The 14504-nt window shown below is 48.2% G+C and overlaps 1 protein-coding gene across 6 annotated transcripts in view; it reads right to left on the bottom strand.

Moving 5' to 3' along the window:
* C14H16orf71 (chromosome 14 C16orf71 homolog) overlaps positions 1–14504 on the bottom strand; it is a 91385-nt gene that overhangs the window by 33471 nt on the left and 43410 nt on the right. For all 6 annotated transcript variants that reach the window (XR_005258679.1, XM_038151620.1, XM_038151619.1 and 3 more), the window contains exons 14-19: positions 13694–13810; positions 11036–11180; positions 8499–8718; positions 6533–6639; positions 3483–3637; positions 2077–2221 (exon numbers count right to left, since the gene is read on the bottom strand). Coding sequence is in view for 5 of the 6 variants with exons in the window: in XM_038151620.1 (XP_038007548.1) it covers positions 2077–2221; positions 3483–3637; positions 6533–6639; positions 8499–8718; positions 11036–11180; positions 13694–13810 (889 nt within the window). In the remaining variant the exon portion in view is untranslated. The remainder of the gene's footprint in view (positions 1–2076; positions 2222–3482; positions 3638–6532; positions 6640–8498; positions 8719–11035; positions 11181–13693; positions 13811–14504) is intronic.

The following is a 14504-nucleotide window of genomic DNA, read 5'->3' on the forward strand; positions in this document are numbered from 1 at the left end:
TCAGCCTTCTGTAATAATGTTTCAGGCCACAGTTTTAAAGGCTTGTTATTTTTTAAATTACTTTGTACACATTTGATTGCTTCCTACCATACAAGCATGTCAAAAATTCACTGTAGTGGAGCATGGGAAATGGATTATTGGTGTTAGAGGCTGATGGCAAAGCTTGGATGTCAAATGTGCCACTGACAATCACCTGCTTCTCAAAATTCAAAAGGCATGAGGCACCAAAAATGGGCCATCACTGTCCCAGCAGTATTGCCTGTTGTTTACTTAAACTCAGGGCATGGCAGAAAGTAAAGCTTGAGACAAAATGTGTGGTGTTTGGACCCCAGGACAGAGATCCTTACCCACCTATTTATCTGCTCTGTTTCAGGAGTATTTGTCAAATTTTAACTTGCTTTGAAAATTGAACAGCATTCAAGACCCTGAAGGGGCAACTGCTTTTCATAATGATTACAAATGCAGAATCTCTTAGTGAGGTATTTACCCTACTCTAATCTCAGTGCTATTCTGAAGTTTCCAGAGGCCAATCCAAAGCTTGTGGGGAAAGAATATCAGCTTCTCCTCTCCAGGGCTCTGGAATATGGACTAAGGTGTCTTTCTGCAGTAGAGGACTGATGAAAATAGCACAGAACACATGGAAAGAGGCATTTGCAAAATCTGTCACAATCAAAGGGAAAAACCCTGAGTTCTCTAGCATGAGGGAAAATATTTTACCTTTCCAGACAACCCTTCATTCCAGCCTCCCCTATGTATTTCTAGTGGAAATTTCCCCGTGCAAAACATGAACACAAAACATCATCTGTGGCACTGAGGGAAGCTGCAGAAACTGCACTTTTTAATGAGCAACTTTCCCTGGGTGCAGAGGCAGCAGGTGACACGGGGCTGTAATTACTGTGCCATGATTAATCCTCTGTGTCTGCACATGTTTTCAGAACATTCTGTGATAGTCTCAGGAGAAAAAGCCCAGGACTATTTGAATTGTCATTTCCCCCCCCCCTCCCAAACATCTAAATGTTCTTTCCTATTGTGGATAAATTAAAGGAAGCAGTTGGGCTGGGGATGAATGTCTCCATCATGGGCTGAGTGGGATGGTGTTAATGGAAGGGTCACCCACAGTGACCCCTTCTTGGGAATGGGCAGGGCAGGATTTCTGTTCCCTCCTGACCACTGCTGTTGCCTCTGATCTTCCCCACTTGAGGTCCATGCCAACTGATCCTTAAGAAAACAGAAATTCAATTAAGAAGATTTAAGGCAGCAACTTGGCTGGGTTTTGGCAGTCCCTCCATAGAAAATGAGTTACCTTTGGGGTGCTTGGAAGTCACAAGGATGCAGGACTCGAAGCTGAGGTTGATAGGATCAGATGCTGCCCTTAGGCTCAGTGGCACAGCTGGATTTTGGCTACCCTACCTCTCTGGGCAAAAAGAGTTTCTGAGAGGAGGTGATTGAGGCCATAAAATCCCAGCAAGTCCTGAGCTGGGAGGGCTCACAAGGATCCTTGAAATCCAACTGCTGGCTCTGAGCAGGACAACCCCAACGACACCTCCATGCATCGGGTGTGAGATGCCAAAGTCAGGTCCAGCTTTGAAGGGTCCAGGGACAAGGCTCACAAATCCAAACAGGAGGTTACAACTTCACATAAAGGAAAAACCTTTCCCATAATGATGGAACAAAGGCCCAGGGAGGAAGGAGAATCTCTGTCCTTGCAGATTTTTAAGACCTGACAGAAAAAAAGCCCTGAGCATCCTGAGGGAATTCATTGCTGATGCTCTGCTGAGCAGGATGTGGGATGAGAGGCCTTCTGAGGCCCCTTCCACCAGGAACTACTCAGTGATTCTAAGTTCAAGAGGACTCTAGAGCTAAAGATCAAAGAACTGGCAAAGGCCAGGCAGCTCTGTTGGATGTGTAGTAGTGACTGATTCACACCTTGGTCTGGAGATTCCTACAGCAACATGAGCAGGCCTTGATATTCCCAATAAATATTCCCTGAACTCTACAGCTGTGGTTGGACTGCTAATGGGGAACACACTGAAATGCAAACCCTCCCTGCCAGGCTGCCGGGCAGGGCAGCGTTACCTGTCAGCAGGGCAGGGATGTGATGTGTGGCATTCTCCTTCCTCAGCAGCAGCACCAGGCAGTGCCTGCGGGGCCCACCAGGGGCTTCTCCTCCTGCAGCACCAGCAGGTGAGCCTGAACTCTTGCCAGGGCAAAAGACAGCAATCTGAAATAATGAAGGGCAGATTTGACTGCTAAATCCAGATGTAATTACTATAGGGCTCAAGCAAATAGATAAATTACAATGGCATAACAAGATACAGCTGACCACTGAGCCATAGGAACTCCAATATCTGGGTGCTCTGCGTCCTCTTTTCCTGAGACAGAGAAACTTAATTTAAACTCAGGGAAGAGGCTTAACACAAAATCATCCTGCCCTGCAGCTGGGCTGGGCTAAAACCACAGCAGTTGTAACTCAGCTGGTAGGTGATACCATCCACCATAAGTGGATGTACCATAAGTCTCTCTAAGATTATCTGGAGTCTCAAATGAAGGGATGATTTTCACATCGGAGCAGCGGTTGCTGCTGTTAACTCCTTAAAGGTCACTTAGCAACATGCTCCAAATATCTGGCTATTTGGGCTGTAGTATTCCACAAATAGGCTATATTCATTCTACGAAATATTATAAGCAGGGATATTGTTATTCCTTAGGCTTGATCACAGAACAATCAGAAAAGAGGGGATCTGTAGAGTTTGATTTGCAAAATTATGCATTTCCTGACTGACATAGCAAAGAACCCTCAGTATGATGATTTGAAGTGTGGGGTCCACTCCTTTGTGAGAGAAGGCGTCATACGATTCCTGTGGGATTTATAATATAACAAGGGCAGCACTGGACTTCTTGCATATCTTGAGTTTGACTGCAACCTTGCATTTGTGATTATTGCTGTTTCCTTAGGCTGACTTGTCAAAATGCCAAGTGCACTTTACCTCAAACCTATCACCATGTTAGGCAGAGCTTCAAAGAAAAAAAAAAGTTCTTTCTGAAAGCTCTTTTTGAAACCCATCTGGAATGCACTGAAGTAGGGGCCTTCATGCTGAAGGGCCCAGAGGGACTGTGAAGTACATCACCAAATATCAGTCTGCTAGTGAAAACTCTTCTCCTGAACCACCTTTGCAGATCAGTATTTTGGTTCATGGGGCTACTGCCAGCTCTTGCTTATTCTGACATCAGTGGCAAAATTCACATTTGTTTTAGTAGGAGCAGGATGATGAATTTACACTCCTGTTCTCCAAGAGAGGCCAAGGCTTTGTGGGGTTTTCCTGCTAGGGAAAAAGGCAGCACTGAAAGCAGCCAGAGCTCCACTCACAGGAACATGGAGAGCTGGGAAAGAGAGAAGGGGTGTCCTCCAGCACTCACTGGAGGAGTGCTGGCACCATTAGCTGCAGGGCAAGGGGTAAGCCAGGGCACAAAGGGCACAGTACCTGCCCTGCTGCCATGCCCAGCACAAGGCCCTGCTGTGCTGAGAGCTGCAGCTGCCGCAGTCCTTGCAGCACAAAGCCCCGGCGGGCACAGGTGGAGAGCACAGCCCCATAGGCTCGTGGAGGTACCACAGGTGACACCAGCAGAATGATGTCTCCTAGATCAAAGAAAGGGCAAGAAAAACAGCGTATTATTGACACAGGAGCTGTGGTATCAATGCAAGGCAGCTCTCACAGCAGCTGCCTCCACCTTGAAGCAAACAGCTGCATCCCGAGCAGTGCCCTGTGTTTTACGGTTTGTTTGCTGCATCCAGCTCATCATGACTGCAACCCAAGGCCAGCCCAGAGTGGGAAAGCTTATGGCATCATCAGTAATATCTTTATGAATCATCAGATGAGACGAGCCAGCCTGTCTCCCCAGGTCTGGGAGCTGCTCACAGGCAGTGTGTCGGTGCTGGCGGGGCTGTGGGAGCTGTCCCTCAGCACTCAGGGCAGGGCTGAGCCTTCTAGGCCTGACCACGCTCTGAGTGACCAAACAGGGCAACAAGAACCACTTGTTCTCGCTCAATTTGTCCACTCCAAAGAGCATGAAGCAGCTCTGGCCATTCCTCTCTGCTCTCATTCCTTTCTGCTGGTTACTGGTGGTCCCAGCAATCCTGCTCAGCTTCCTGTTGTCCCTCCTTTGTTCCTGCCTTTAACCTTCATCCCAGACCTGTACTGTGGCACAAGCTCCCGAAGCTCTGGACCACCTGTGATCTCACCTTTGGTTTGGTACCCTCTGGGGCCTCACAGCTTCCTTGGACATCACGGCAGTGGTACCAGTCTGCCCTGTCCTACCTGATCCTCTTCCAGCAGCTCTGGCTGCTTGAGGTCTCCTTGAGTCCCTCATCCCAGCACAAACGATTGTAGACACAACTGGAATTTACCTCGGCTTAGAACTTTGGGTTTTTAGGCTCCTGTTCTCCAAGTTGATTCCCAAGCTCCCTGCCAACCTTGACCAAGCTCAGGAGAAGGAGCCTCCAAGGCCTCCTGAGCAGCTCCCCACATCTTAAACAGTGTGAGTCGAGCTCAAAACTTTTCCCTGAAGCCTCTGATCTGCCTGACCTCCCTGTTTTTACCATGACCTCCATTCACACCTTCTCAGTTCTAACACAGCTTTTTTATCCCTCACAATGTTTATTCAGATCTCCATAAGCTGCCAAGAGTGAGCTCTGAGATCACTTCCACATGGGTTTCCTCTAGGCTGCCTCAGTAATTTCTCGTAGCTTTAACCAATAGATTTAATGAGATTGGAAGATTTTTCGTCGTGTCCCAGTTGATTCTGGGGGCAGGGCAGTGAATATTTCCTTTTATTCTAGACTTTGTGATATGGATATCTGTCCTGCCAAGGCTCAGCCTGGTAGTTGAAAGCAACAGCACCAAAACAAGGGAAACCTTGTTGTGTTTATCACTAAGGATGGGACAGGCAGGATGGTTCTGCCTAAAATCCCTGTTTGGCTTTATGGCTTTAACACTGGATTTTAGCCATATCCATGATCTGGGAACTGTCAAAATCTAAGATAGTTGGTGGGAAGATTTTGGTTCCACTTCAGTTGACAACACTTTAAAAAACAATTTTTGCACACACATATCCTAAATCAACAAGAATATCTGCTTGGGTCACCAAAACTCTGATTACTGAGAAGGGGCAGGTCTACCTAGCTGTAGTACCTCTGCTCTGCATGGGCAAATATTCTGTCTCCAAGAGGAGCTCCTGGAGACCAGAGGGAAGGAGTCACTGACTGTTTCTTTTCCTGAAAACCCCAAGGGTGTCTGCTCCCAGAGCAGAGTTTCAGCTCCTCTTGCCAGAGCAAAGTTATCTGAGGAGCAAAGCTTGACAGTGACTTCTGAGGCTCCATGCAGATGGAACGTGGTGCGGTGGAACTCAGCAGCCCACAGCAAATGTGAATCATTAACGGCCATAAAAGGAGGGGAGGCAGCAAATGTGACTCATTCCATCAGTGGCCACCAGCTGCCATCAATCCCAATCCCAAATAGCAGAGCCAAGGGCTGCCTGCCAAACTACCTGAGTTAACATGAGCCAAAAGATGAAAAACTGTCCCAAAACTGGTTTTTTCCTTTCTCCCTTCTCTATTTTCCTTCCCTTCTACTCCTTTTTAATCTTTTTGCCTTATGGTTTCATCCTTTCCTCATGGATTCTTTCCTTTGGCAATGTAATTCCCCATGCCTTCTTTCTCTGTCACTCCAACCCTGCTTTCCTTCTGCCATCTCCTCCCTGACAGCTGCTGAACTTCTGCTCCTTTGTGAATGAAATTCCCACCTTCAACTGGAGCAGCAGAAACCAGCCCAGAGCATTGTCCAAAAGCCCCCTGCACCCCAGATGTGCTGTGCCAGGCCCACTCCAGGGGAAGTTGGCCTTTACAGCAGGAGCCCAACACCTTTTAGCCAGGCAGGGCCTTGGTCCGTGTCTCCTGGACACAGTTTGCTGCTGCTTAGGTCCAAATTCAGGCACTGAACACTGCTCCTACAAAGGGAAAATGGGGATGTGAGCGGAACCAGGTGATAATCCATTGGTATTAGTCCCATCAAATGCTCTCCTTTCTGACTGTGGTCAGTCCTGCCCTAAATGAAGCCTTAACCTTTTAATTCCCCTGATTATAATATTCAGCAGGAGAGGCAGATGATCTCTGATCACTGAACAAGCAGTTTAAGGACTCTGTTAGCTCTTCATGTGACTGCTTCTTTGATGAACAGGTCCCTCTGTGCAGAGATTTGCTGTGAAGTGCCTTTTTTTCTTTTTTCCCCCTTCAGTGATATTCAAGCAGCCTCCAGGACTCCAGCAGCTGCTCCCATGAGGGGGATGAGGTGGTGCCACTTCTCTGCTGCTTCATTTCAGGCAACAGTGTCCCACTAGAAATTCATTCCTGCCTCCAGAACTAGCCAGGTCACAGCCCTGAGCAATGCAGAGGCAGAATTGCCTTAGCTGGGCTGGAGTAAAGTGATGTTATCAGTGAAGAACTGTAAACCCTCAAATTTCATTTCCTAACACTGACCTTTGGTAGTTGAGACAAGCATGGCTGGAGGTCGAGGCAGCATCAAGCCCTGGAGGTCAACTTTTTCTTCATCTGCTCCTGCCCCAGCTGGTGAAGGTCTCTGAGAGCTGCAGAAAAATGATAAATATTAAATGAAAAATATTAAAAGGTTCTGACTCAAACCTACTTTCTGTGACAAATCCAAGGCCACAGAAGCTTCTCTGGTAAAACTGCTTTACTGGAAAAGCCATTTCAATCCCTTGTCCGTGACATGAGCTGCATCAAGGTCTCTCTGACTGAACATCTTTTCATATTACTCCCCCTGAGGCTCTCTGTGTTCAATTAAAAGTAGCTAATGCAAAGTAGTCAGCTTGGCAAAGAAATCTGGGAATCAAGAAATATGTCAGGCCGCACTAGCAGAGCTTTTCCCACCCACAGACACATCCTAGTTGCTATTCACTTTGGTTTCTTTAGGCTGAGTTTAACCAGTTTGAAGGGTTCGTGTTAGGCAACAAGCACGATCCAGTCTGGCAGGGATGCTCCTGCCAGCGAAACTTCCACAACATTCCTGCACATCCAAAAGGACCCAATCAGGGCAGGGTGAACAGAAGGTGTGCTTGAAAGCCAGGGACTGTCTGGGAACAGTTTTGGCTGGGACTGTGAGCTCAGGCTGCTCAGGCAAACCTGCCTCATCCCTTGCCACCACCTCGGAGCTGGCTGGAACACATCCTGCTTGCTCACTCCCAGGAGCCCGTAGCATTTGCAAGTCTAATCTGAAAAGGGCAATCTGAGCTGCAGTTTGTATTCCTGCCTCCCAACAGACCAAATTACCAGCATTAGGAGAAAGACAAGTGCATTATTTAGGAGGTAGCACTGCTCCGGACTGAGTTATACCACAGGAGCAGAATTTATCATCTTTGTAAGAGGAAAAGGGCATCCCTGAGGAAAATAAACAAATAAAGAGAATGAAACTGAACCAAATTGATTTTTTTTTTGACATCTTAAACATAAAAACGGTAAGAGTCGCTGGTCGTGGCTGAGAGCAGAGCTGAACTCTGACGCATAATCCTCCACAGCAATCCACAGGTTAATTCCACATGGCTCAGCTTTGCCACTCACAGAAAGCCCTGACAGCAGTGCAGAGGATCCCACCTCCAGCCTGCTGCCTCTGACTGTGCCACCCTGCTCCAGGATCAGGCAGGATCCCTAAAAACCTCTTCAGAACCTGCAGGTGTGAGCTTTCTGCAGCAGCATTTCTCATGCAGTTCAAGGTTTGTAAGCCACCCTTCATTTTCACAGACTTCTCTCATCATCCTCCAAAGAACCTTTTCCTACTGAATCCCTTTATCAGTTGATAAATAGGGCAAAGCCAGAGGTTTCCTAGGAGAGGGTCATTCACTGGCACACAGCCTTGCAGCTCTTCTCCAGCACCAGGCGTCCAAATCTTGCAGCAAGAGTGTGAATTAGGGGCCTGGATACCAGGGAACAGGGAATGGGAAACAACTGCAACTGTCCCACACCTGACACATCTAGGAGCTGAGAGAACAGGAGCTGGAGCTGGGCCAGGGCAGGGTCAGGTTGGATTTTGGAAAAGGTTCTTCCCCCAGTGGGTGCTGGGCACTGCCCAGGCTCCCCAGGGAATGGGCACTGCCCGAGGCTGCCAGAGCTCCAGGAGTGCTTGGACAATGCTCAGGCACAGGGTGGGATTGTTGGGGGGTCTGTGCAGGGCCAGGAGCTGGACTGGATGATCCCTGTGGGACCCTTCCCACTCAGGATATTCCACGGTTCTATGATCTGCTGCAGAAGAGAGAAGGATTTCTGCAGACTGCACAACTGGCTTGGAAATGCTCAAGTAGATGGATTGCCCCCCCTGCACTCCCGTGCTGCAGGACCCTTGGAGGGCTGACACAGAGATCTCTGCGTGCCTGCCTGCCTCCAGGGCTCACTGCCTGAGCAACAGCAGCTCCAAACCGACAGGGGCCATCACCTGGAAGGCGGGGGCAGGATTCCAGCAGCTCTCCCTCCGAACCACAGGCACAGCTCCCTGTGCACCCGGCTGGGCAGGGGCAGGGACACGACAGGCTCTGCCCTGCCAGAGCCTCGGGTGATGTCCTGCAGGATGCCATGGGCTTTGGGCCCTCTCACACCTAATGCCAGCACTGGGGGCACCTTGCCAGGCTCTGAAGTGTAGGAGGAAGGCAGCTTTTCTGTGGAAACAAACACATGTGTGAGTAAAACATGGAACAACCTACCCCAAGGTCATTCACTCCACTTAAGGGCTCTTTTCAGATCTGTCAGAGACAGACTTTAACAGAGGAACCACCTGCTTACCTGCCCTGGTATTCCATCACCTGGTTTCCTGCCCTGGGAACCACCTGGTTACCTGCCCTGGTATCCATCTCCTGGTTTCCTGCCCTGGGAACCACCTGGTTACCTGCCCTGGGAATCCATCACTTGGTTACCTGCCCTGGGAACCACCTGGTTACCTGCCCTGGAATCCATCTCCTGGTTTCCTGCCCTGGGGGAGAGATGCTGGCAGCACCTGCACATGTTTACCCAATAGCAAACCTGAGGTTATTCAAGGCAGTCTGCTGAAGAAAGAGGAATTGGTTGCCTCATGTTTGCTGTGAAAAGTTATTACAGAGCAGGTGATGCACTGGAAGTGTCCCTGTCTGTGGCAGGAGTTGGAACTTGGTGGTCTTTAGGGTCTTTTCAGCCCAAACTGTGACTCTAAGCCAGCACTTCACGTTCCTCTTGTTCATCACCACAAGCAAGGCTGGGGGATTGAAGTACAGGACAAGAACAGGGGCCTGAGGAAAGGGATGTTTTGAAGGGCATCACAAAATGGAAATCTGGGGACTTCTTTTTTACATTACTTCCTTCTGGATTAAGTACAGGTTTTGTACAATGCTGTAAGGTCCAGGCAAATATTTGATTTGCCACCTTTAATTTTCTGCCAGGATTTGAACCCTGACTTCCCTTATTTCTTTCCACAGCTCTTCCCTATGACTCTGGCAAACCTTTCTCCAGCACAATTGGGGCCCAGGAAGTAACCCCAGAAAAAGTAAATTTGCCTCCATTCCAATTCTTAATGCAGATGTCAGAAAATGCAGCAAGGTGTGTGATTTTCTTCCCTTAGGTTTAAAAACATATTCAAATGTATCATTTCTTGCATGAGAATCAGAAGCAGAACACAAATCTCCAGAGCAGGCAGAAAATGGAGCAACTGGCTGTAAATATGTAAAATAATAATTTTAAAGTTATCAAGCTAAGAGCAAAAATGTAATTCACAAAAATCTAATTCTAAACTTGCACAGCAGTTCTCAGCTCAAATGAATTGTCTCTTCATATGAAATGTTCTTAAATAATGGTGCATGGTACAGAGCATTGAAGCAGATCTGCTGCCTGTCAGCTCCTAATGACTGCAGGTTTTATGGTTTTCTTATTCGTTCCTGGAGCCCTCCTCCATTTCTCCAGCCCTCACCAGGAATGTGTTCTGTGCACAGCACCCAGGCAGCTGCAACTGCAATCCCATTCCTAGGGCAGCCTGCTCCTACTGCTTTCAAATGCAGAAAGGGAGCAAGGAGACTGGGGAATTTTCTCTGCTTAAGCTGGTTTTCATTCCCCTCCTGCCAGAGGAGAAGGAAGCCCATTTCTCTCCCTCTCAGCCTTCCTGTGCCTTTCTCAAGAGAAATGGATTGTCTGTGGCACATCTGAACCTTCCAGAAGAACTTTGTGGCTTAAAAAGAAGCACAAGCCACAAGCAATCTCTAAACTCTGCAGCTAAGGGCACACCTGTTGCTCTGGAATATCTGGATATTATTGTGCTGCAGCAGCAACCAGTAATGTTCCATAATGCTTTAAGGCAGGCTTCATCACCTCTGTTTCTCAAATGGGAGAAAATAAAGACTTGAGTGGTACATGCCAGTATTTGGTACATTGGTGTCTGATGTTCAAGACTTTGTGATTTGAGTTCAGAGCCCCAGATTGTGTTTATTTACCTTCTCCTGCTGGTCTCCCACCTCAGATGGGATTCTATTAAATAATGTGGCGTTTTGGTGATGGTTTATCAGCCAATGCAATTACAGGCCAGATAAAGCAGTACTCCTGAAGTCTCACAGGCAATGAGATGGGGCAGTTATGGAAAAGGGAGGCTGGATTTTCTACAGCTAAAACCTTAGGACTATCAGTGGGGAACTAAATCATTATATTTAACTCACATGAGCCTGTCCCTGGAGCTCAGGGCACTGAAATGTGTGAAAGGTCACTGCAAAGGAACAGCAGCTAAAGTTTGAGAGAAAAAAATGCATGAAGAGTTAAAAATTCAGCTCATGGATATTCAACACTGGGAACAGAAAGAAAGAAACAGTCAAAGCTATTCTATAATTTCTTTTGGGAAAGATACAGGAACTGATAAAGCAACCTTCATGCAAATCTGACTCTGATCACCCTTCACCTCAGTGCATTTACAGATCTGGGCCGTCCTCAGCATGATGGAAGCTCTGGAGGAGAAGCAGAGCCCACCTGAGCTGGAGAGCAGCAGGTCCTGGCCGGGGTAGAGCAGGCGGAGGCCGCAGACATCCAGCCCAGAGCCCAGCAGCATCTGCAGAGTGTGATGGGTCTCCAGGGGGCTTCGGAAGAGAGCCTCAAACAGCAGCACCATGGCAACCTGGACAGCCAGAGAAAAACATGGAAAAATCAGGGAAATGCTCCCAAGCCCAGCAGAACCCCAGAGCTGCAGCCCGGCTGCTCACCTGCAGTTCCCAGGATGGAGCTGCACTGGCAGAGCTACAGAGAGGCTTGGGTTTGGTTTCTGTTTATGTGCAGCTCAGACACAAGGCTCTTGGCTTTGGGCTAAATCACAACTATCAATAATTATAATTTAATCTATTTCTGCTGATATAAATTTGCCTTTTGTCACATAAACCTACTAGTGAAAAACTGCAAGGCCTCTGGGGCAGAGCCCACAGTGCATCTCTTCTGCTGTTCACTTTGTGCAGCACCATTTGCCCATCTTTGGATGATTAAATAAGAATAGACCGACTGGTTGTGTCTCTATACCTTTAACAGCACCAAAATCAACACTGAAAAAACATCAAAAGGTAAACACATCACTGGTACTGTCCCAGATTTACATTTCAGAGTCTTCTTTACCAGCCTAATCCATTTCAGCCCATCCTGGCATGTAGGAAGATTCACACCAACACATTCTGAATGTTTATACCCAAAAGGGAAGCAAATTATTATTATTTTCCCCATCAGAGAAACAAATTGTTTTAAAAAGCAAACACTTTACAACAGAGAGCTGTGTGGTTATGTGCATAGTAAATTGTCTAGCTGGGGATCAGACAAGGTGATTTTCTGGCCCCCAAATTCTCCTGGATGTTAAGCAGCTCAAGGATTTCCCCAGCTCAAGGTTTATGGCTGCAGCAAACGCCAAATGAATCCATCACTAGTGGACACTTGAAATGAAATGCTACTGCCCCATAAAGACATTATGAGGCTTTACCATCATGATAAATGAAGATAGAAATTTACTTAAATCCTATAAAAGTGGTCTAATTAGGAATAAAATCTCCATTTCTTTTTGTTTGTCTAGCTGAAGCTCTCCTGCTATTAACCCAGTACTCACAGCAGCCAGTAAGGAAGAATTTTCCTGTAGCTGCTCTGAGTCCCTGGGGCTGCCTGGGCTTGGAGCCAGCTGTGATAACAGAGCCATCTAGCACAGGGAAGCCTCAGGAAGTGCCAGTGTCCCCTTTCCTAAGTAGCCTGGCACTTGGCCTTGCTCTCCATCGCAGCTTGGTTCAGTTGTGCCTGGCCTGGTCTCAGACCTCACCAGTTCTGGCCACTGTCTGAACCCTGGGCTTTCTGCCTTGGCCTTGTCACTGGGGGCTCCCACCTGCAGGGCTGTGCCCAGTTCTGGGGCCACCGACACAAGAGAGATGTTGGCCTGTAGGAGCAATTCCAGAGGAGCCCACAGGGATGATCCCAGGGCTGGAGCCCCTCTGCTCTGGAGCCAGGCTGGGAGAGCTGGGGGTGCTCACCTGGAGAAGGCTCCAGGGACACCTCAGAGCCCTTCCAGGGCCTAAAGGGGCTCCAGGAGAGCTGCAGAGGGACTGGGGACAAGGGATGGAGGGACAGGACACAGGGAATGGCTCCCACTGCCAGAGGGCAGGGAGGGATGGGATATTGGGAATTAGGAATTGTTCCCTGGGAGGGTGGGCAGGCCCTGGCACAGGGTGCCCAGAGCAGCTGGGGCTGCCCCTGCATCCCTGGCAGTGTCCAAGGCCAGGCTGGACGGGGCTTGGAGCAGCCTGGGACAGTGGAAGGTGTCCCTGCACCTTGCAAAGCTCCAGGGCAGACATCAGGGTGAGCTGCTGCCTGCTGAGAGTGGCTCATTGAGCCCTGCTTTGGAAATCAGCCTTGCTGCCTAACCAGATATGAAAATGTGGCTGTTCCACCCTGGAAGTATCCAAGGCCAGGCTGGACAGGGCTTGGAGCAGCCTGGGACTGGTGGGGGAAGGTGTCCCTGCCCATGGCAGGAGTGGCACTGGTGGCTTTGAGGCCTCTCCAACCCAAAGCAATCCGTGGCTTTGTGACCCTGGGCTGATCCCTGTTACTGCTGCTGGCCCTGCCCTGCTCTCCTCAATAACAACTCATTTCACATGGGTGAGGTCCTGAACATTTTGTGCTGCACTCCTAACCAAGAGCTAATTGAAATCACTTTAACCTTCTCTTCTCCTGGGGTAGAGTCAGTACAAATGCTCCCTACTTGTTCATACAAAACACACAGTTACTCAAGGTCAGGCAGTACCAGAACCTTCAGAAATTTCTTGGAATGTTTCTGAGTTTAATCAAAGTTGTGCTGTTTACTGACTTACAGTCAAGTGGTTTCAGGTTATCAAAATTTTGTCTACTCTTACAGATTTGCACCTGGTTGGTAACAATTTCTCCAACCCACACATTTCAAAGTTTAATCTTCTGTGGCTCAGAGCAATCAGCACATCAATACTGATGACATGAAATACTCAGCTGATATATTTAGGTCTGAGTGAAAAATACTTCAAGATCAGTATTTGTATCAAAGCTCTAGAATGAAATATCCCAGGGCACTTAATTGTCTCTCGGTGTCCCCCCCGAGCCCCCAGGTGAGGAAGGAAGGGGTTGGTTGCTGTTCTTTACCTCAGTGTCTGTGTCTCTGCAAGCCTCCATGGCACTGCTGTCAGGGAAGTGTTTGTCATCACTCTCAACTGTCTGCCAGTAAAATCCCTTTGGCACTGCAAACACCTTCTCCACAGCCTGAAATGCACAAAGGACAGCTCTCACTTCCGTGTTACCTTGGTCCCTTAAAATAAAGCAGGACAATCAGGATCTTGTGGCCACAGAGCACATGAGGATGCAGCTGCTGGATTAAACTCAGCCCAGTGTTGATAACTTATGTAATTTGCTTTCTTCCAAATATTCCAGTGGCTATTTAAGTGATATCCCAAGAATATGAATCTGCAACTGCTTCCCAAGAGCCTGAGCATTCCCAGGGTCCAACCCAGTGACTCCCCAACACAGAGAGACATCACCAGGAGCTGCATCCCTCAGCTGAGACCTCAATTCCCCACGACTGTGCTGAGCACTCAGCAGAAAAGGCCTTTGTGAAAGCAATGCTCTAATTAACCAATCAAATGGAAGGGTAGGGAAAGGATTGCATGAACTTCTACATGCCTGTAGCCAAAAAAGCACATTTCTCCTGTGCTCATGTCACCACAAGTGACACATATCTGTTAGTCTCATCGTGCCACATTCTCATGGATAGGCAAAAAACTGGCATTTAGGTCACAGCTCCACACGAGCACAGCATTTCCCAGGCTCAGCACCTTATTTTGTTTTTCATCCATTTTCTGGGCAGCCAAGCAAGCAACTTGTACAAGTGCAAGGGTAAGGATGTGTCACTCAGGAGAGGAGAATGTGCTGTGACTGCACGCTCTGTAAGCAAGGCCAT

Source organism: Motacilla alba, chromosome 14 (genome assembly GCF_015832195.1).
Source record: "Motacilla alba alba isolate MOTALB_02 chromosome 14, Motacilla_alba_V1.0_pri, whole genome shotgun sequence".
Taxonomy (NCBI): Eukaryota; Metazoa; Chordata; class Aves; order Passeriformes; family Motacillidae; genus Motacilla; species Motacilla alba.